The sequence below is a fragment of the Pyrgilauda ruficollis genome, unplaced genomic scaffold (assembly GCF_017590135.1).
Source record: "Pyrgilauda ruficollis isolate IOZ18807 unplaced genomic scaffold, ASM1759013v1 scaffold16, whole genome shotgun sequence".
Classification (NCBI taxonomy): domain Eukaryota; kingdom Metazoa; phylum Chordata; class Aves; order Passeriformes; family Passeridae; genus Pyrgilauda; species Pyrgilauda ruficollis.
In genome coordinates, this window is record NW_024514764.1 from 11,979,447 (window position 1) to 11,999,250 (window position 19,804).

The 19,804-nt window shown below is 43.9% G+C and overlaps 2 protein-coding genes across 2 annotated transcripts in view; one reads left to right on the forward strand and one right to left on the reverse strand.

The window, feature by feature from the left end:
* Positions 1-6,587, reverse strand: part of LOC121350967 (katanin interacting protein) — a 56,643-nt gene extending 50,056 nt beyond the window's left edge. The window contains exons 1-4 of the mRNA XM_041462776.1: positions 6,460-6,587; positions 5,980-6,099; positions 5,470-5,545; positions 3,829-3,998 (exon numbers count right to left, since the gene is read on the reverse strand). Coding sequence (XP_041318710.1) covers positions 3,829-3,998; positions 5,470-5,531 — 232 coding nt within the window. The 5' untranslated portion in view covers positions 5,532-5,545; positions 5,980-6,099; positions 6,460-6,587. The remainder of the gene's footprint in view (positions 1-3,828; positions 3,999-5,469; positions 5,546-5,979; positions 6,100-6,459) is intronic.
* Positions 6,588-6,700: 113 nt separating this feature from the next.
* The window catches only part of GTF3C1 (general transcription factor IIIC subunit 1), a 38,757-nt gene continuing 25,653 nt past the window's right edge, over positions 6,701-19,804 (forward strand). Inside the window, exons 1-12 of the mRNA XM_041462775.1 lie at positions 6,701-7,065; positions 7,855-8,064; positions 8,235-8,411; positions 9,458-9,601; positions 10,164-10,260; positions 10,718-10,841; positions 13,686-13,841; positions 14,442-14,557; positions 15,582-15,906; positions 16,864-17,075; positions 17,560-17,699; positions 19,360-19,513. Coding sequence (XP_041318709.1) covers positions 6,836-7,065; positions 7,855-8,064; positions 8,235-8,411; positions 9,458-9,601; positions 10,164-10,260; positions 10,718-10,841; positions 13,686-13,841; positions 14,442-14,557; positions 15,582-15,906; positions 16,864-17,075; positions 17,560-17,699; positions 19,360-19,513 — 2,085 coding nt within the window. The 5' untranslated portion in view covers positions 6,701-6,835. The remainder of the gene's footprint in view (positions 7,066-7,854; positions 8,065-8,234; positions 8,412-9,457; positions 9,602-10,163; positions 10,261-10,717; positions 10,842-13,685; positions 13,842-14,441; positions 14,558-15,581; positions 15,907-16,863; positions 17,076-17,559; positions 17,700-19,359; positions 19,514-19,804) is intronic.

Sequence of the window (19,804 nt, forward strand, 5' to 3'; positions counted from 1 at the left end):
GACAAACAACTTGCAGGTCACATCAGCATCCTCAATGGAACAAAGGCATCACCAACACTCTCAGTAGCATCCTAAATAAAGGCATCTCATTTCCTATGGCCAAGACAGATTTACAGCTTCCATTTCTTCTCAGTGGAGAAAAACAGCTGATGCAAAACCTTTTTTCTTTAAGCCATAATTTAATGGTCACCCTAAGGCTGCAGGAACTGGCACTACCAATAAAAGAAGCTATTGTCCTACAAAGGTCATAGAATCACAGAAAGATTTCATTTGGAAGGAACCTCTGGGGCTCACCAAGTCCAGCTTTCCACTCAAAGCAGGACTTACTTCAGAATTAAATCAGGTTGCTCATTACAGCTCTCAATACCATATTTTCTTTTCTGGGGGTTGGACAACCCTACATGCACCTGTGCAGTGACCTGTTCAGAGAATTGATATGGCAAGTTTAGACTTTGGAAAAACATAAAAGATTCCTTTTAGTTATGACCCTTGGCTAATCTGGTTCGCCAGGAGACTGTACAAAAGCTGGTCCAAGCAGACAGGAGGGAACAGGCCCAGGGCAGGACCATCCTGGGGGAAGTGTTTGCTTATTTGGAGTGATCACAGCATTGCAGGATGTTGTTCTATTGCTCCAGCACAAAGTATGTCTGTGTCTGTATCTTCTCTGCCCAAAACAGGACTAACCAACAGAGGGGATGGACTGCTCCAAGGAAGGGAAACAGCCTTTCCAACCAGAGCTCCTGCTACTCCAATAGGCTATTCCCAAGGAATGCCAGAAATCCTTTGAGCCAGCTTTAGTGCTGATTGCTCTGCTGCATTGGCTCTGCTGGCACTGAACTGCCTTCAGCTTACACTGGACAAGTGTGGTTGGATTCAGTCACTGCTTTGGGAGAGAACTGGACTGTTCCCTTGCACTCACTGAGAATCCATCCCTTCAAAGCAACTGCCCAGAAGCCACTCAAGTGTGCTGCAAATGTGAGTAGGAAAGGGGGAGATGGCAGGATTCATGCTACCACTGCTGAGAACTTCATCCTCAGAACTGCTTGAGTGGCTGAAGAGACTTTTTATCAGTCATGGAGTGACGGGACAAGAGGGAATGGCTTTACACTGACAGAGAGCAGGGTTTGATTGGATATTAGAAAAAAATGGTTCACTGTGAGGGTGATGAGGCCCTGGCATAGGCTGCCAGAGAAGCTGTGGCTGCCCCTGGATCCCTGGAGTTGTTCCAGGCCAGGCTGGACAGGGGATGGAGCAACCTGGGATAGTGGAAGGTGCCCCTGCCCTTGGCAGGGGCTGGAACAAGATGAGCTTTAAGGTCCCTCCCAGTTCTGTGATTCCATGACTCTACTTAGTGATGGATTGTAGTGGCCATAGTTTGACATGGATTCAAGTGACCAGGTCTCTCTAAGCCAGGAAGAACAGTCATTGAAATCCCAGGCAGAGGCTGATGCAGCTGAGCGAGTCATCTGCAACAAACATTAGTTTGGAACAAAAATATCCTTCCCATGGCATGGATGGGATGTGAATACCAACCTGTTTGGGCACACAGAACAGCTCCGCTGGTCTCACACCCTCAGAGATTTGAGCTGTCAATGCCTATTTGACTAGGCAAAGACTGAGAAGTACATCCTCAAAATATTAATCCTAATCCAAGGAGACCCCCACATCACCCTCAAGACACATATTTGTGACCCCACAGACACTCACTGGAACAACAAACAGACTTGTGAAGCAATGTGTGGGTTATAGACCCAAAGAAATGCCAGCACACCTAGAGCCCAGCTTCACTACCCTCCAACCCCTCATTTCCTTTAATTCATTACCAATCCTAAGCATCAAAACTTTATCAATCACTATTATCAGTAATTACTCCTAGGGAACACAAAGAAAACAGTCCTGACAAACAGATTTATTATGACACTTTCAGGAACCAGAAAGAGGAATTTATGCCCGTTCTGGATTATTAAGTACCACCCATGCCTAATTTTTCAGTGAAGACTAATCCTATAGATGGATGCTTTAGAAGTAATAAATGATGCAATAACTCTCATGGGAGATGGATAGGGAAGAAAATTCAGTGCTGTATCTCAGCTAGAAATCATTCCTGTAAGTAAAATCATATTCAATCATTGAGAAGAAATACCTTGAAATGAAAGAGACCACAAAATTGCTAAGGTAGAACTCCCAGGCAAGACACTCATACAGACCAGCAGTGACTCTCATTCTGGACTCCAGTGGCAAAACCAAATGGAAGAGGAAAAATGACAGGATGATGGTTCAGTTGGTATCTTTCACTGCAGCTTCATGTGCTTAAAACAACACCACTGGAGTTAGACAGCAAAACACTGAGTTATCTTCTGCAGAGCTGGTGCTACAGTCTCTGATAGATGGAGTTGAGGAAAGGAACAGAGACTGCAGCTGGAGTCTTCAGAGATCCCTAAGACATGTATTCTACCTTGACTGAAGCAAATGGCTTTAAGGGACCATAGAAATAAAGAATTTTAGTTAAGCTGAGACATAACACCTGCACAGCAGAACTTTAAGAGGAGATTTCTCTTGACAGGAGTTCCACTAGAGCTGCTGCCACAACATCCCTTCACAATTTTTGGAGCAAAAAGTCCAAGATGTTGATTTACACCTCTTTAGCTACCTGAAGATGTATCAGCCCTGTGTGACAGAGCACCCAATTTCCACCACTTCTCAGAACATGACCATTTTTACATCATTGCACACAAGGTTTCACTTTCACAGAGAGCAGTGGAGCCAGGTGACAAGCTGATTCCTCATCACCATCCCACACAGCCTGCAGGAAATTATACAAGCTGAACACACCTAAGCCTGCAAATAAGTAGAATGTGCCCAGTGTAGCAGGAAAACAATTTAAGGAGACGAAGTTAGAGCCATGGTTGGAACAGTTATTGCAGCAAAAGTTTGTTTCCAGTATTGTTGAGATTAATAAACTTTCAATCAATAAATTGTCACAGCAGGTAACTTTTTTAACTCTTTGTCTTCATTTTAGGTGAAAAATGAGTTTAAGCAGGCTATCACACATTAAAATAACACTCTGAGATAGGTTGTAGCAAGTGTGAACATAACTGACTAAGGCTGGTAAACTGCTTTACACAGGGATTTAGTAAAATCAACTTTCTTTTCATTATGCAAAATAGATTAGAAGGCCAGTAAGCTCATACTTTATACTTTCATGCATGCAAAATTATTCCTGTCACTGCACTGCTCTCAATGACAGACAGACTTAAATTAGAAACAAAATACCCGTTTTTCCATAAAGCCAGCTAATCACTGGGAAAAAAATGGTTGATTTTCTTCACTTCAAATATTTAAATAAAGATTAGCTATCTTTTAAAGACAACTATTATAGCTTAAATGTAATTTATGAGCTTAATGAAGCTATTACTGGATATAATTTGATTACAGTCTATGTCATCAAATGTCATTTGTCCTCAGGAGACCAGGCTTGGATAACACTGAAGTCCATCAGATCTTAAATCCTCTTAATGGTGTTATGTGTCAAAGGTATACCATTATTTTCCCCTGACAATTTATATACATTTCTAATCTTCTACTTTTAGTTAGAGCTGTTTAACAAATGAAGGGGCAGGGAAGTTAAATTTTGGAATTAAAGAGGAATCAAGTGAAAAATGGATAGGGTGTTGCAGAGACTATTCCTACACACAAGCAGCTTAAGCACTCTGATTTCCATGGAATTTCATCCCACCAGGCTCCAGAGGTGCTGTCCCTGGATCCCAGTGACCTCTCTGACTGAGTGCCAGCCCTGGTGCAGCTCTGCCAGGCTGCCAGGGCACTCACCCTTTGTCCTGGTGGGTCTGAGCCTGTTTCTCAGGCAGCTGTGTGGGGTGATTTTCCTGGGGTACTTTCTCAGCTCAGAGTTAGCTCCATTCACATACAGAGAAAATCCTTTTTCCAACTGCTCCAGTCTGATTTGCACAGGATCTTTTCTTTTTAACCGCTCCTGCAGCCTGAAGGAGAAAGGCCAATAATTCATCCTTGCACAGTGCATACACAGATGGTCAGATCTTCAATAAATACAACAACACACCGTGTCACAAAGCTGAAAAATATGTTCCCAGTTCAAGGAACCCTTTCAGAATACATCTTCCAGGCTCTGTTCCTGTTCTGTAACGTGTCTGTGAGCACCCACACTCTGTGACAGATGAAGTTTGATCAAGCTTTTCCTTTCTGAGTTTTTTTCCATGTTATTTCTTATTTCACATTATCTTCTCCATTTGGTATTTTGCATATTTAACCTTTCTTCTTAAGAATTTTAAAGAATTTCACTTAGAATTTCAAAAAGCTTAAAAACTGTTGGCCTCTTTTCAAGAATAGAAATTATTATTTGTGTTTTGAAACTGGAGGTAGAAAGCCCCCAGCCAACACTGCAGTTAGAGATAGCAGAAAATTAAATGCTGGTTAAAATAATATCAAAATAATTCTCTTCCATGGACTCAGTTTCAGCTGCTCTCCCTCTTCCAACTCTAATTTTCTCTCCTCTCACCATGGGTTATAGCCAGTCCATGCTAATTCCATTGGTGAGGTGACATGCAGGTCAGGAGGCTGGCATTATGTGACAATTTGTGAACTCCCCTGCACCACCTGGTTTCTCTCTGACTCCAGGATGGGTCAATCCACAGGCCAAAGTCCCCAGCGTGTCTGTGCTGAGACACAAGCCACCTTTTCCCAAGAGCATGTCCCCAGCAGTCAGAATTAGAGCTCTGATACCAAGGATGCACGTTGGTTTAATCACTAAATAAACTGGTTTTATCCTTTTCTAAAACTGCTTTAGGATACTGAATAGGAAAGAAATGTGTGGTCACAGAAATTGGCTGGTTTTTTAACATAATTGTGGCCTTCAAGGTCTTTTTACCAAACCAGTTTGTTATATAGCTTGATTAGAAATCTCTTGTGTTAAAGGAAGGAGCCCAGCAAGAAAGTTCTGCAGACTCCTCTAAATAAGCCATGAAGTTCACCCATCCAGGGTATAGTGACAGGAACACATGAACAAAGAGGAAAAGAAATGTTTGAAACCTGTCTGAAAAACACTGGAGTTTGCAAAGGCAACCTGGCTGTTCTTATTTCCCACTTTTTTGTATTTCTGACAACATAACTACTGTGCCTCTTAACTACATCCTCACAGTGTGAGCTGCCAGTTACTTCTGAATCTACAACCTCTTGCTCTATAAACAAAAATATTCCCTGTCACTGTGGAAAAAGTAATTATTTTATTAATAAATGTATTTATATTTTAAATGCTGAAGAAACACTGTAATCTCCCCTGGAATATATAAGAACTTTTAGGAAGCAAAGGGAAGAAGAGAGAAACACCTGAATGTTTTAAGGCTCAGCAAGTCAGACTTTGCATCACAGCTGCTGATATTTGATACAACACAACAAATATTTCATACCCAAAGTGGAAACAAATGTGAATATTACCGGTTTCTCTGCTGAAGGGATATTAAATATTCGTCATGTTTTTCATCAAAGTCAGTCACCATGTCTTAATATAAACCTGAAATGAGAATATAATGGTCACACTGAATGATTTATTATGGAGTACCACTGGTTTTGCACCCTCAATAGATGAGCAGGCTATAAACAGAAAAACATTCTTCCTTCAACCACTCATAAAGCTGTCAGGGCTATAAATAAAGCTCCTGAAAAACAGAAGAAACAGTAGTTGTTTTACTTATTTTTCAAAACCCTTCACAATCTACAGAATAACCAAAAAAACCTAAAAGTTTAGGTTATGTCATGTGCCATGACAAGTTTATAATGTCAGACCTGGCAAGCAAGACAGCCCTGGGGCACAGCTGAAGAGCTGTGCCCAAAGCCCAGCTGTGGAAGGAATTCTCTGAGCTGCTACAACTCTTTAGGTCAGTTCACCCTACGGCTTGTTCACTGCTGAGGCTGTATCTATTTGAAGTGTTTGATTAAAGATTTTACCTGGCTTGCCATTCAGGAAACCTGAATCTTTCCAGCAATCCTTGCTGCCGCAAGTTGTGCCAGGGTGTGCTCTTACGCTCTCCCAAGTTTCAATGTGCCACCAGCACGCTTCCTTGAGCTCTGTGCCAAAGAGAGAACCGCGTGGTTTGTCTCGTACCGAGCGCAGGGCAGCTCTGCCAGAGCCCGGCCCCGCCGCGGCTCTGCGGGGCGGGCAGCGCGGGGGAGCCCGGGCACAGCCCCGGGGGGACACGGACCCGGGGGGACACGGACTCGGGCACAGCCCGGGATTGACACGGACCCGGGACAGAGCCCCGGGGGGACACGGACCCGGGACAGAGCCCGGGCACAGCCCCAAATGGACACTGACACTGGACAGATCACCGGGCACAGCCCCGGATGGACACGGACACAGACCCGGGATGGAAATGGACACAGACCCGGGATAGAGCCACCAGCCAGAGGCCCTGGGCGGACACTGACCTCGGACAGAGCCCCAGGACGGCCACGGACCCAGGACAGAGGCCCTGGATGGACACCGGAGAGAGACCCCAGGTGGACACGGACACGGGACGGACACCCAGTCCCTGACAGAGCTCCCGGACGGATACGGACCGGGAAAGAGAGCCCGGACAGACGCAGATCCCGGGGCAGAGTCCCCGGACACGGACCACGGACACTGACCCCGGACAGACACTGACCCCGAGCAGACACGGACCCGGACACGGCCCCTGGGCAGACACAGTTCCCGGCAGCACGGGCCGGGCCGGGCCGGGCCTGTTGCTCGGTCTCCCTGGCGACGGTCGCGCCTGGCCGCCGTCAGTTCCTGCGCGCCGCGGGCCCGGAAGCGGCGGCGGGGATGGAGGCCATGGAGCCGCTGTGGGCGCTGCTGGACGAGGTGGCCCTGGAGGGGCTGGACGGCATCACCGCGGCCGCGCTCTGGCAGCGCCTGGCCGCCCGCTCGCCGCCCTTCCCGCTGCCGCTGGAGCCCGACACGCAGCAGCTGCTCTGGGCCGCGCTCAGCGCCCAGCCCGACGTGCGCTTCTACCTCCTGCCCCGGCCGCGCCCGCCGCTCCGCCTGCACGACCGGTGAGGGCAGCGACCGGGCGGCCCCGGCCCCTTCCCGCCGGAGACCCGGGACTGATTGCTGGGCTTGGTCGCCGGGCTAAACCCGGCCCGATTACCAGGCTAAACCCGGCCCGGTTGCCGTTCTCGCCCAGGCTTTGCTGCAGCAGCACGTCGGTGGCCGCTGGCAGCAGGCAGGGCCGAGGGTGGCTCTGAGCCACCCTGTTCAGGTGTTATACAAAGAATTTTCACTGTTCGGGGGGTCACGCTTAGGAATAGGCTGCCCAGGGAAGTGGTGGAGGCACCATGCCTGGAGATGTTTAAGGTCTGGCGCTGACTGATGGATTTTGGGGTCACAGTGGTGCTGCTGGTGGATGGCTGGATAATCTTAGAGGTCTCTTCCAGTTTTGATGATTCTGTGATTTAGGAGAGCTGTATATGAGTCCTGGCCTGATTTCCATTCAAATGACTGCTTGCTACCTAGGCACAGGCAGAATTTGTATGTCCTGGTCAGCAGGGTGGATGTACCTGTCATTTTCCTTACCTGTGAACTCTTATGTTTCTCTTATTCCCACCACATCTTTGACTTTTCAAAGATTAAATAATGCTTCTCCCTCCTTCTGCCTTCTGCATGCTGAAAAAGTTTGGTCATGCTTGAAGAGTATACAGCTCTGCTCTTTGTATTTTTCCAGTTTGGAGGTTTCAAAGGAGATTCATTTTTCCAAGATACTTGCTAGAGGTATCAGCATTGTTTGTGACAATCTTGTATTTCTACTTGCTTGGTTAAATACTGGCTCTTTGGTTTTATTTCAGATATGAAGAAATAGACCTTGAGACAGGAATATTGGAAACCAAAAGAGATCCTGTTTCTTCAGATGATATTTATCCTATCCACATGATTTTGGATAACAAAGATGGCATACAAGGTTCCTGCCAGTATTTTAAAGAGAGAGTAGACATCACTGATCAAATAAGGAAGAGGGATTTGCAGCCTTGTTATACTTACAAAGAAGCTGTTGAAAAGTGAGTGAAATCCTTATATCTGGCATTAAAAAACTTCTAAAATGTAAAATTTAATCCTTGCTCAATTTGTACAGATTATATCAGGAATTATGTTTGTGGAGAGAAAGGGATTGATCTCTCTGTTTTTATGGAGCCAGTAACAAAACATTACTTTTCCTTCTGTTTCTTAGATGGGGAGAGAAATTAGTCATTGTTGCTTCCCAGGAGCAGCGTTACAGAGCTTTGATAGGCTGGGAGGGGGACCCTGACTTGAAACTCCCTGACTTTTCCTACTGCATTCTGGAGCGTCTGGGCCGAGCTCGCTGGCAGGGAGAGCTTCAGAGGGACCTTCACACTGGGGCTTTCAAGTAAGTTTGGGTCTTGCTCTGAGAATTAAATCCGAGGTTGTTTTTAAGTATTCCTGTGAATGTTTGAACAGCTGGACTGTAGTGTTTCATCCTTACTACCAGGAGTGCTTGGTTTGGTAGAACTGTGCTGGTCTTATCCTTGAGTTCATTGCCCTTCCTGATATTTTCACAGAGAGCCACAAATTTGTCTGGTGGGTCAATACACTAGTTTCTGATTCATGGAAATTCTTGCTTTTTCTAAATAACCTTTTCTTCAAATTTGGGATAGAAAAATGATTTTCGTTTCCTTTTCTATATTGCTGTCTAAGTATCTTACCCACATTCTGAAGGAATTCTTGGACAGGCACCTTTTGTCCACAGCATTTCCCTGAGTGACATCTCCTCCATTGAGAGGGAGCCTGAGCTCCCAAACTAGGCCATGCATTTTGCTGATGGAGGAGCATTACACACCTTCTTAGAGAACTTCTGCATGCGTCCTGAAGTTCTGGAGAATATCAGCATTGCTCTAAGGGTTCACTGCTTTTAGGACATGGGTGGGTTGTAGCTTTCACACCACCTGGTGCTGTTTTTTGCCACTTAGGGAGCTCTTGTAGGTAATTAAAATGATGGGGACAGAGGGGAAAACTTTTATGGGTGCTTTTCCGTCAGTTTGGTGGCGCAAGCCAGCTCACCAAGGAGGGAGATGAATCCCAGAGCTGTTCCAAGGAGGGCAGTGACTGCAGCATAGCCACGAATTAGAAAGAGAGAATGGAAAAGGAGGGCATGGGGATACAGTGCTGATTCATCAAACCATGTCATGACACTCTGTGCCTAAAGGCTCTAGGTTAAAATCAGAGGTGTTTCTCTGTTTAATTGGATTAACTATGAAAATAAATTTCACAGGTTTTCTTAATTGTGGACTTCCTAACTTTGAGTTGTCACTTTGAAAATTAGCACGTATCACTAAGGCTATAGGTATTACAGGTAAAGCGTTCTGGGTACTGGATAATTAGAGTTTGTTTGCAGAAGTTCCTATTCCTATAGCTATCTTGCCATCTTTTCTTCAGAGTGGATGCTGGAAAGCTCCATTATCACAGGAGGGTGTTGGACAGAAGTGGTCTGATAACGATGCAGTCCCACGTCATCCGGCTGCCGAGTGGAGCACAGCAGTACTCAATTCTGCTGCTCCTGACTCGCTTCCATGTTGATAGGTATGCTTTAAGGGTCTCCTGGGTACTCTTTGACCTTTTACTGTGATGAGGGATTGTTCTGTTGTCACAGAGCCATCAAAGTTTCCTGCAATTGACACTTTCCAATTTATTAACTCCTCTTCCAAATGTCGGACACTTTAAAACTTGTCTTGGAGCTGTAAACAGCAGGTTCTTCTAGTGCCTGTCACCTGCCTGCATAAACATAGTTCTTCTTTTTGTAGCACTAATCACTCTGTTCATTTTGACTGTTTTTACTTAAACACATTTCTAGTCGATTTTTTGTTTTGTTTTCCTGTCTTGTTTATGATTAGAACTTGTGCTTCTGTGGGTTGCCAGTGAAGTAACAGCTTGGGCTTAGTCATTGTTTCCTCTTTGAGGTCTTTTCTTAGAGACAAATTATCTCATGTGCTATTCACAGGAGGAAAAGAAAACTAGAATTCCTAAACCAATCTGAGAACACTTAGCATACTTTTTCTAGTGACTGACAGTTTCTAAAGCTACAAGTCGTGTTTATGAAGTTATGTGCATACTTACATGTAAAATAATTCTCTTTCTTGCTTAGGAGGAGCAAATATGATATTCTGATGGAGAAGCTCTCAAGTATGCTAAGTGCTCGTTCAAACCAGATGGAAACATTAGGAAACTTGAGGGAAGAATTGGTGAGATTCGTTACTCTTTCAAACTCTCATTCAGTGGAATCTAGATGCTGAGTATCAAAGGCACTCATTCATACTGCCTGCTTCAAATGTTGCACAAAATTCTGGGCTAGGGTAGGAAAAGGATCTTAAAAACCTACCAGATCAAACTGCTGTTGGTGTTTGTCATAGGGAAGCAGTTCTGTTCCAACCACAGCCTCAGAAAAGTTTTGTCAGTGGATGTCATCATGCAGTTCTTACTTTTCTACTGCTGCTGTTTGTGTGGGTGGCAGAGCTGGAGGGATACAACACACTCAGGAACATCTCAGGTTCTGCACTAAAAGGCTTTTAAGTTTCTTATGGATATCCTACCCCAAAATACAGTGTTGTAAGAGCAGGTGGTGTGAATGATTTTGATACCAGTCAGCAGCAGGGGAAGCTTTTGGGCTGCAGTGACTTTTGCCATTTCTCTTTGCATCAGGGCCTTTGTGAGAGAACCTTCAAACGTCTCTATCAGTACATGATGAATGCTGGCCTGGCCAAGGTTGTCTCTGTCCCCTTGCAAGACATAAATCCCAATGGAGGACCCTGCAAGACAAAGAAAGGTAATGGTTTTGCTCTCTTTTTGTGTGATTGCATTGATGCCATTCTATCTATGAGCTTCATATCTTAAATTAAAAGAGGTGTAAGTAAAAAATCTGTCCATGCAATTATGTAGATAAGTGTGCTACTGAAGTTAAAATGCTGCAGCCCACTTGAATTAAGCATTTGTTACAGATTTTTAATGAGTGAATATCATCAAGTTTGTTGAATATTAATCTAAGCTGTGGTCTTGGGACCTGATAAGACTGCTCAAGCTAATACAGAGTAGGAACACAGCAGTCTGCTGACCTTTCAGGTTGAAGTTAAATGACAAGTCAATAAACTTGACCAAAAAATACAAAAACTTAATGAAAATGAGGCTCATTATGAAATAAATTAAAAACCAGACCATTCTTGGGTATGACTTTTCCTGAAAGTCATGAGAATGCAAAGCTTCTCTGAAAAGTTTCCTATCAAATAAGGGAAGTAAGGTCTTACAGCACTTGGAATTCACAGAACACAGAGTATTCTGAGTTTGAAGGGACCTCCAAGGACCATTGAGCCCAGCTCTTAAGTAAATGGCCCACACAGGGGTCAAACCCACACCCTTGGCATTATTATCTCACCAGCTGAGCTGATAACAGGGTTGAGGTAAGTGGGATACCCGAAATTGCTATCCAAAAATGCCACAGTCTGCTGAGGGGTGGTTTAATGCATAACCAGCATTGAATGCCAGTTTAATTGGTTCACAGGAACTGCTGATAACTTCCAAGCATGTAGTGGAGAGACAAAGAGCAGGACTGCATGAGGAAAGGGAACAAAAGAAAGCAACTGTTCTCAGGAAAAGATACAGATAAAACTTGCATGGGGAAAAAACTACAAGAAATAATAATGGAAGGTATGAGGAGGGATAGTACCTCCAATGGAATTAATACAATTCCTGAAGGAAATCTAAACCAAATCCTTAATCACAGAAAATCCTAAGAGGCAGATTTGCAGGGTTAAAAAGAAAATAGTTCTGAAAGATGAAGTGTCTATTTTAGAGATATAATGAATTGTTTGTGAGAAAAAAATATCTGATATTAACTAAACATTGCAAATTACACAGTCTTTGTGAATAGGAGTGATCTTAAAGGAGCAAGTGAAAGAGCCAATAAAACCATGAAAAATTCCAGAAGACAAAAAAGAGTGCTGATTGCATGGAGTTGGATTAAGGCTGTCGATAAGACAAATTCCTTCAAATCTTTTAAGTCTGGGGAAAGGAAATTCTCTGTAGGGAGAGTGTATTCTGAACAAAGAGAAGCAGGGGCCACAAGCAGGTACAGCATCAAGATGGCTGAGAGAGAAATGACCCAGGTCTTTCAGGGATGTTCTAATGAGCTGCAAACACTTGGAAACAAAAGCCAAAAGACCAGACAGCACTCCTAAAACACAGTTTCTAGGCAGTAGTGAAAGCATTTAACTTGCAATTAAGGTATTTACTTGGAAGACAAGAAAATACAAGTCCACTTACAAACCTGCTGTTTTATGCTCTGTCAGAGATGGGCAAAACAGCAGCTGCATTTGCTGCTTAAATTTGGGAAAAATGCCACTTGATGAATCTTTCACTTGAATGATAATTCCATCTTACAGATGTAAAAGCTGAAAATCCACAAAAATGCCTTAAAAACACTAGGTATTAAAGGAGGATGAATTAAAATAATAGCTGATTTTCAGCAGAGATCAAGATAGTTTAATCTCTGGAGTTATACAGGAAAGAAGATAGAAATATGTGGGACACACTGAGGATGAAGCCAGAGCATCTGCTATAGGAAGAACATTATTATTGGGCAGCAGGAGCTAAAGGAAAAGGAATTGGTTTGGTTTGGGGGATTTCTTTTCTATGGGGAGTTTTGTTTGTTTTTTCAAATACTTCTTCCACTGAAAATTGATGGGCTGTAGAAATACAAAGGATGTAATAACAGTGCTTGCAGCCCTACCAAAATGTCAGCACTTAAATCCTAAGCAGCATCCTAGGGAAAGGATTCAGCTTGAGTGAAAATTATGGAATCATGTGGCCTGGAGCACAGTCACATGGTGAAGTGACTGTGGATTAACTTTGTGTCAGCTGGGCATCAGTAACTGCTCAGATATATAAACACAAGATAAAATTCATCGGCTGAAACCTTAGTGATTCCAACTAAAGCCTTCATCTGGCCTTTTCACAGCAGTCTGTAGCAGAGGAGCAGGGATGGCTGGAGATGTTCTCCCCACTGCTGAATCACTGCCGTTTGCCAGGGTGGCAGTGCCCAGTAACCCAGTTGGAGTTACCACTGGTGTGAAGGATCCAGCAGGAGCTCAGCTCTCCTGCAGCCAGCTGTCCTCACTCCTTTGCTGGGAGAACCCAGTGAATGGAGAGTTACCACAGCACAGCTGATGGTCAGGAACAAGGAATGTGGAATTAAATCATCTGCAAGAATCTTGTGGCTGGTGGGCAGCAGCGTGTTCTGTCCTTGTAAAAAGGAATGGGTTAATACCCAGTGAGTGATCTCCCAGTCAATTAAGTGTTCTCCAGCTGTAATTCTGGGGATCAGCACTTAATCCTTCCATTGATGTATTTATTCTCTGGAAGTTTCTCCTACAACACAGTCCTAGCATTGGCACAGATGTGAAGGTTTGGAGCACCTCAAAAATTCACCTGATTTCCAGATTCATACAAAGGGAAAAGCTGTTGGAAACCTTTCCTAGAAATACCCAGCTCTCTTTAGTCCCATTTGTTCCCCATTGCACTGCTACTTCTTCATGTTGAGAAAAAAGTAAAATTGTTTGAAGCAGTGCACACCCCCTGCACTTTGTTAGGAGTTGTTACTAACACTCATTTTTCACAGGGACTGATGTCATGGTCCGTTGCCTTAAACTGCTGAAGGAATTTCGGAAGAAAATGGAAGATTATCATGATGATGATGAAGAGATCATCACAAAAGTTGTTCAGCCTGTGGATATTGTTTGTGAAAGGGATATGCTCACCCAGGCATATCAGTTAAGTAGGTGATTTAAGACATCTGAAGACTTTTTCCCATTACCTCCTTACTCCTTGTAGTATAAAAGAAATGTGTATATTGCAGTTGTTTTTACATTCTGGTTGCTTTTGTGTCAGGAAGTGTCATTTTTTCATAGCAAAATGAGCTTTAAATCCAGATTAGACTGGGGATGCTGCCACCTGTTAGCCCTTGCTGGAAGCTTAGCAACTACCCAGCAGAAACAGGATGTTGTGATGGGATGAGAAAAGATGAAGCAAACAGTGTTCATTATTCTCCTATCTCTTTTCCTTTCCAAATGGAGAAATTAATATCCAACTGTGGAAAGCTGCCAGGGAAGAAAAATCATCCATGCTTCTAATTTGAAGCTGTCACCTCCATACCTCATTCTGCTGGGCACTGCTTCATGTAAAATTGTGGTTTATGACAGTATTTGGCTGAATATTTTATGTGTCTGTAAAACTTTGGTTAGTGGGGAATCTTAAATTTAATATTCTGGCATATAGTGTTGTTCAAGGAAATATTAATGTATATAGAAATAGATATATATAAAATTCAGTCAGATTATTTCCCTGAGATATTTTTTTGTTTTCCTTTCTGCAACAGTTGAAAGTAGAGGAACCAAAGGTATTTCTCAGGCAGAACTTCGCCTGGCTATGAATGTGGGGAAGCTGGAAGCCAGGATGCTCTGTCGTCTTCTGGAGAGGTACAAAGTTGTCAAGGTGAGGCTAAAATAAAATAATTCAGACACTTATTGAAACTGAAGGTACAATTTTGGTTATTCTGGGAATAACCTTGTTAACCTCAAACGTTAGAAACAGCAGAGATTTGAGAATGACAGCAGGAGAGTCCTGGAAAAGAGAATTAATTCAGTTGAGTAAAAGGTGTGTAAGGCAAGGGTTCAGTATTAGGATTGCAACCTGCTTTAATCAGAGCACTGAAGAATCTTCTCAAAGACCTTCTGTCCATGTAAGATCATTCATCTGCTTGCCTTTTGAAAATACCAGGAAATTCTGGAGCAAAACAGTTACTTCTCTAGGAGTTATGCTGATTAAACTTCTTATTTCCAGATATTTCAATGTTTTTTTTATTTCACTAGACTAATCCAGCTGTCATGTCTTGCATGTACCCAACAGTCACTTTCCACAAAGGCAGGATAATTGCCATCTTCTCTCAACTGGGAATCTTTTTAGAAAAATCTTGTCATTCAATAGAAGGTTCTGTAGAGTTAAAAACAAGCTGTATAAACCATTGGAAGATCTAGATAAGTTTTCCCCCAGTCAGCTGTGAAAATGAAGTCTTCCCTTATTGATAGGTGAAGTTTGTGAGTTTGTAGATCCTTGTAAGCTCCTGTTGGAGCAGACAGGGCAGACTGCCACTAAAGTGTGAGTCACTCAGGGAGCTGCAGTGCCCTTATTTCACAAACATTTTTGTTCTGAAAAAAATTGATTTCTACTCTGAATACACGCAGTTTGTTCTTCCTTAGACTTTTCTCCATCCCACATACTGTAGGAGTTCCATTCTAATACACTGGTAATGCAGATTTGTTTGTTTTTCAGGCACAGAATTCCTTTTGATTTCTCTACGTGAAGGTTAGGGACATTTTTGTTACTTAGAAAAAAACAATATTGTATCTTTTGATGGGTGGGGAATAACACTGAGAAAATTTTCTCTCTGTTGATGCTGGAGAACACTGATGGAATGGAGAAGCAAGATGGTAAAATAACATTCCAACTGTTTTCTCAGGGTTTTATGGAGGATGAAGGTCGGCAAAGGACAACAAAGTACATTTCCTACATTTTTGCAGAGGAAAGTGATTTAAACCGTCAGTTTGAGAGGGAGAAGGCCAGGAGTGAGCAGCTGGCTACAGTTACTTTGGCTCTGGTGCCAGAAGATTCCCCACCTGTGGAAGATGCATCTCCTGGAGAAGAGGAGACTGTGGCCTCAGAGTCTGACAATGAGGAAGAAGGGAAGGACAGGAAGAAGAGAGGAAAGGGTCAAAAAGCCAGCGCTGGTTCTCCAGTGAAATCACGTGTCCAAGATGATGTCCATCAGACAACACCAGCCAAAGGTAACTTGTGATTTTGGAAATCTGGAGAGCTACCTGCATTTTTCTTATGGATCATTTTATTAAAGAACAAATAACGTTATCAGCTTCCATTATGGTTTTTGATCACATATTTATTTTTAAGCCTATTTGGTTATTTCCCTGCTTTGTCCCCAGATTGCTCTGGTTTGGAGAACCAAGTGTGGTAACCTCTGGAGACTGTTGGGGCTGAAGTGTGGCCTGGTGTCTGTGTCCCAGTAGTGTTTGTGCTGCCTCTCCTGACCCCATTGCTAAGTCTCCCCTTTTCTCTGAGCTCACACACTGTGCTCCTTGGATATTCAAGGTTGGGATGAATTGACCCACAGCCTTACTCACCTGAGAATTTTGTAACAAAATTTTGTCCCCTGAAGTTAGTTACCTCAGCTTCTTCTTTAGTTATTTGGAACTTGTTAGTGTGAAACCTACCAGCCTTTGGGGGACATATATTTTAAAAAAATATAGTGGGAGGTTTTTTTACTTAATTTTTTAAACCTATTTAGGTATTCCTACAACTTCTCTGGTAAACTCCAGTGGAACAGAGGAGATCTCTATTTTTCTATGTAGATTATCTTTGGAGTAGTATTAAATTCTTATTCTGCTTTGAGTCAGAAAAGTCATGTTTCTGACAGAACTTGCGAATCTTTGAGACAGAAACTCTCCTTTCTTCAGACAGCAGTTTCTGGATAAGCCCTTCATGACTTTCCAAGCTGTGAAAAGGTTTCTGAGTGGAGAGAATTATTTGATGACAGAGAGTTCACTTTTTTTTTAGCTTAACTTTTGGAGGCTGAATGCAGTCTTTCATGGTCAAACCACTGCTTCCAGCAGGGCAGAATGTATGAAGAGTGTAGCAGAATGCTTTTAAGTGCAGCTACCTGGGTAGATGGGAGAATGCCTCTTAGAGGGAGAGCAGAACAATTACAAGGCTTTTTGTTCTCAAACCAGGCTCAAAGCCAACAGCTGTGAAGTCTCAGGGAAAGAAGCAGCCTTCTCCTCAAATTCTTGAAGATCCTGAGGAGCTCCCAGACAATATTTCAGGGGATAGTTCTACTTTGGGAACTCTAAAGCAGGAGTCCAATGTTTCTACCTGTGCTCATCCCACGGATGAAGATGGAGATGTGGCTGAGGTGGAGGAAGTCAGACTTGAAGATCCTAAGGTGAGATCACGTGTTAATATCTTCTTATTGATACAGCTGTCTGAGCTAAGTTTTGTGCTCTTGTAGTAAGAATTCAAACTAGAGGTTTTGTAGTTATTTATCAAATTGTTTGGGGTTTTTTTTAAATTAATTTCAAAGTACATTCATATTTTGGCTGCACTGCATTGTAGATATGAGTGAAAATTTTTCCAGGAGATAGGAGGGTAGATGTCCAAAATACAGTTCTGGGTTAGTTCCCTGGTGCCCTCTGAATTCTGTGCTGACTGAATGCATATCAGACCTTAATGTAGCACACATGGGCTGCTGTCATCCCCTGTCTGCCTTCCTGGGAACGGGAGATAAGAGACAATCTTCATCTGAGTAGTTTATTATAAATAAATCCATCCAAACGGGGAATTGCTGAGCTGTTGCTGTGTGAGGAGCCCCCACTGAGCTGCAGGCAGGCTGGCTGATGCCCCCTTTCGATGTGCTGTGCTGTCCCCAGAAGCCCTGTGGCCCCAGGAAGGAGAAGCGCTGCAAGGCGGCGGCGCTGGAGAGGCCCCACGAGACCTACAGGCTGCTGAAGCGCCGCAACCTCATCGTGGAGGCCGTGCGCAACCTGCGCCTCATCGAGAGCCTCTTCACGTGAGCAGGCTGAGCTCCCCTCTGGGGTGCTGGGAGCACTGGGGGCTTGTTCCTTCTGCCTTGGCTTGTCCCTGCTGGCACCATTGCTGTAAGGATGGAGAGGGTGGTTGAATCTTAATCGGCTCTTTGGAAGCAGCAGTAGTCCATGCAGATAATTACACAGGAGTGCTTTCGTTTGTTATATGTCTCATAAATACAGATCAAAGAACTTACTTATCCCTTCACAGTGTGCCAAACTTGGGCTGTGACCTAAGTCACTGTAAGGTACAGCACTTCCCTGCTGCAGGATTCTTGCATCTGCATCAGTTTCATCTCTGTGTGGTTTCAAACGTGTTCATGTGTTGGTCTGTGTGGACTGGAGAGACTCAGGTTTTCGTGTCACTCATCACTGGTCACTGGCATCCTAGCAAGGCCCTCAAAGTTTGCTTTTCATTGCAGTTTTATGTGGTGTTATATGTCTTCTCCTGACACCCTATCTGAGCTGGAGATACTTCCCTAAGTGTTAAAATGTCTTTCAGCCCTTTAAGATTTCACCTCCAAAAAGAAATGAGAATTCTGGTGCTCTGCTGGATCCTAAATTGGCAGTACTGTGTTGTCACAAATTGGATTGCAACATCCATCTTCTGTGTCAGCACAGAAGATCCTGGCATGTCAGTATACCCAAGGCTGCTTGCTGTAGGAATTTAGTAAGAAATCGTGGCCTTACTCTCCTCTGGTCTGAGAATTTTGAAACCTTCTGTCACCTTGTTTAATTGCAGAGTGTTACAAAATTAGAGCCTCATCTGGCACCAGCCTCAGCAGTGATTGATTGAGTCACATCCAAGCACAGGCTTGAAAGCTATTTCAGGTCTCTGCTGTCCCTTCAGTGCTGCCAGCAGGTTCCTCACAGGTTCCTCAGAATCAGTGGAAGTCCTGTCCCTCCCCAGTCTCTGCCAAGGAAATTTACTGGTGTTTGCCTTGCATTTGTTAATTACCAGGATGTGGTAATCTTCGGGACAGTTGAAGTCCATGTGTACATTCAGTTATTGCTTCATTCCCTTATTATCTTCCAGGCCTTTTTCAGAATTGATTCCCCAGGACTGAGAGAGCCCAGAATTAGGGCCTGGGACATTTGTGGGAAAGTGCATGGGAACAGGCAGGGGGAGAGTAAGGTGTGAGCACGCCCCTGCCAGCTGTAGCAGGGGAAGAAGAGAGAAGAGAGCTGGCTTCACGTGGTGGGATATGTGTGTCTGTATCCATGTTGTGAATGCAGGAGTCATTTCTGTGCTCTGAAACCACTGAATAAACCCTTTGTGCCTCAAGCTGAACTGAGCTCACAACTGCAAGAACTGACTGCATTTGTTAAATCACCACTAAAAAAGCTATAGGTTCTCCTGACCTTAGGGAGGCTGTAGTTGTAATTGCACTGTAGCCATGCACAGGGGAATCAGGCATTGAGAATTTGCTGTCATCTGAGCAGCAGTTCTCCCCTAACAAGGAAAAGCTTGAGTACAAAGAAAATAGAGCTGAAATGTAAAGCAAAGTTCCCAGTTGTCTCTAGCAAAAGGGAAGAGGGAGCAGGAAAAGAAATGGCCATTCACCCCACATCCTCTAACAAAGCGCTTAGGCAGTTTGGAGCATTGCTGGCCTTAAAATGCAAGGTATCTTTGGCATCTTTCAGACTTCAGAAGATGGTGATGGATCAAGAGAAGCAAGAAGGTGTCTCCACCAAGTGCTGCAAGAAGTCCATCGTGCGGCTGGTGCAGAGGCTGGCGCGGGACGGGCTCCTCAGGCTCTACCGCACCACGGTCATCCAGGATGGCATCAGCAAAAAGGTGACAGCACAGACACAGCCCTCATCTCACTTCTCACACTGCCCTGGGCCTTCCTGCTGGAATGCATGGGTGACTTCACTTCTTGTAGCAGAACCCACAGGGGAGCTACCCAGAGGCTTCATGTCAGACTAAGCTACTGTGAGAACCAGATCAGTGCTGTCCATTATTGGGCTGCAGATAATTGAGACCAAGGAATAGGCCAGAGACCAAAGTCTCTGAATCTCCCTTCCCAGAGGTTCTGCTGCTTATCTGTTCTGTGATTCATGGTTCTTTCCCTGCACTGCCAGGCTG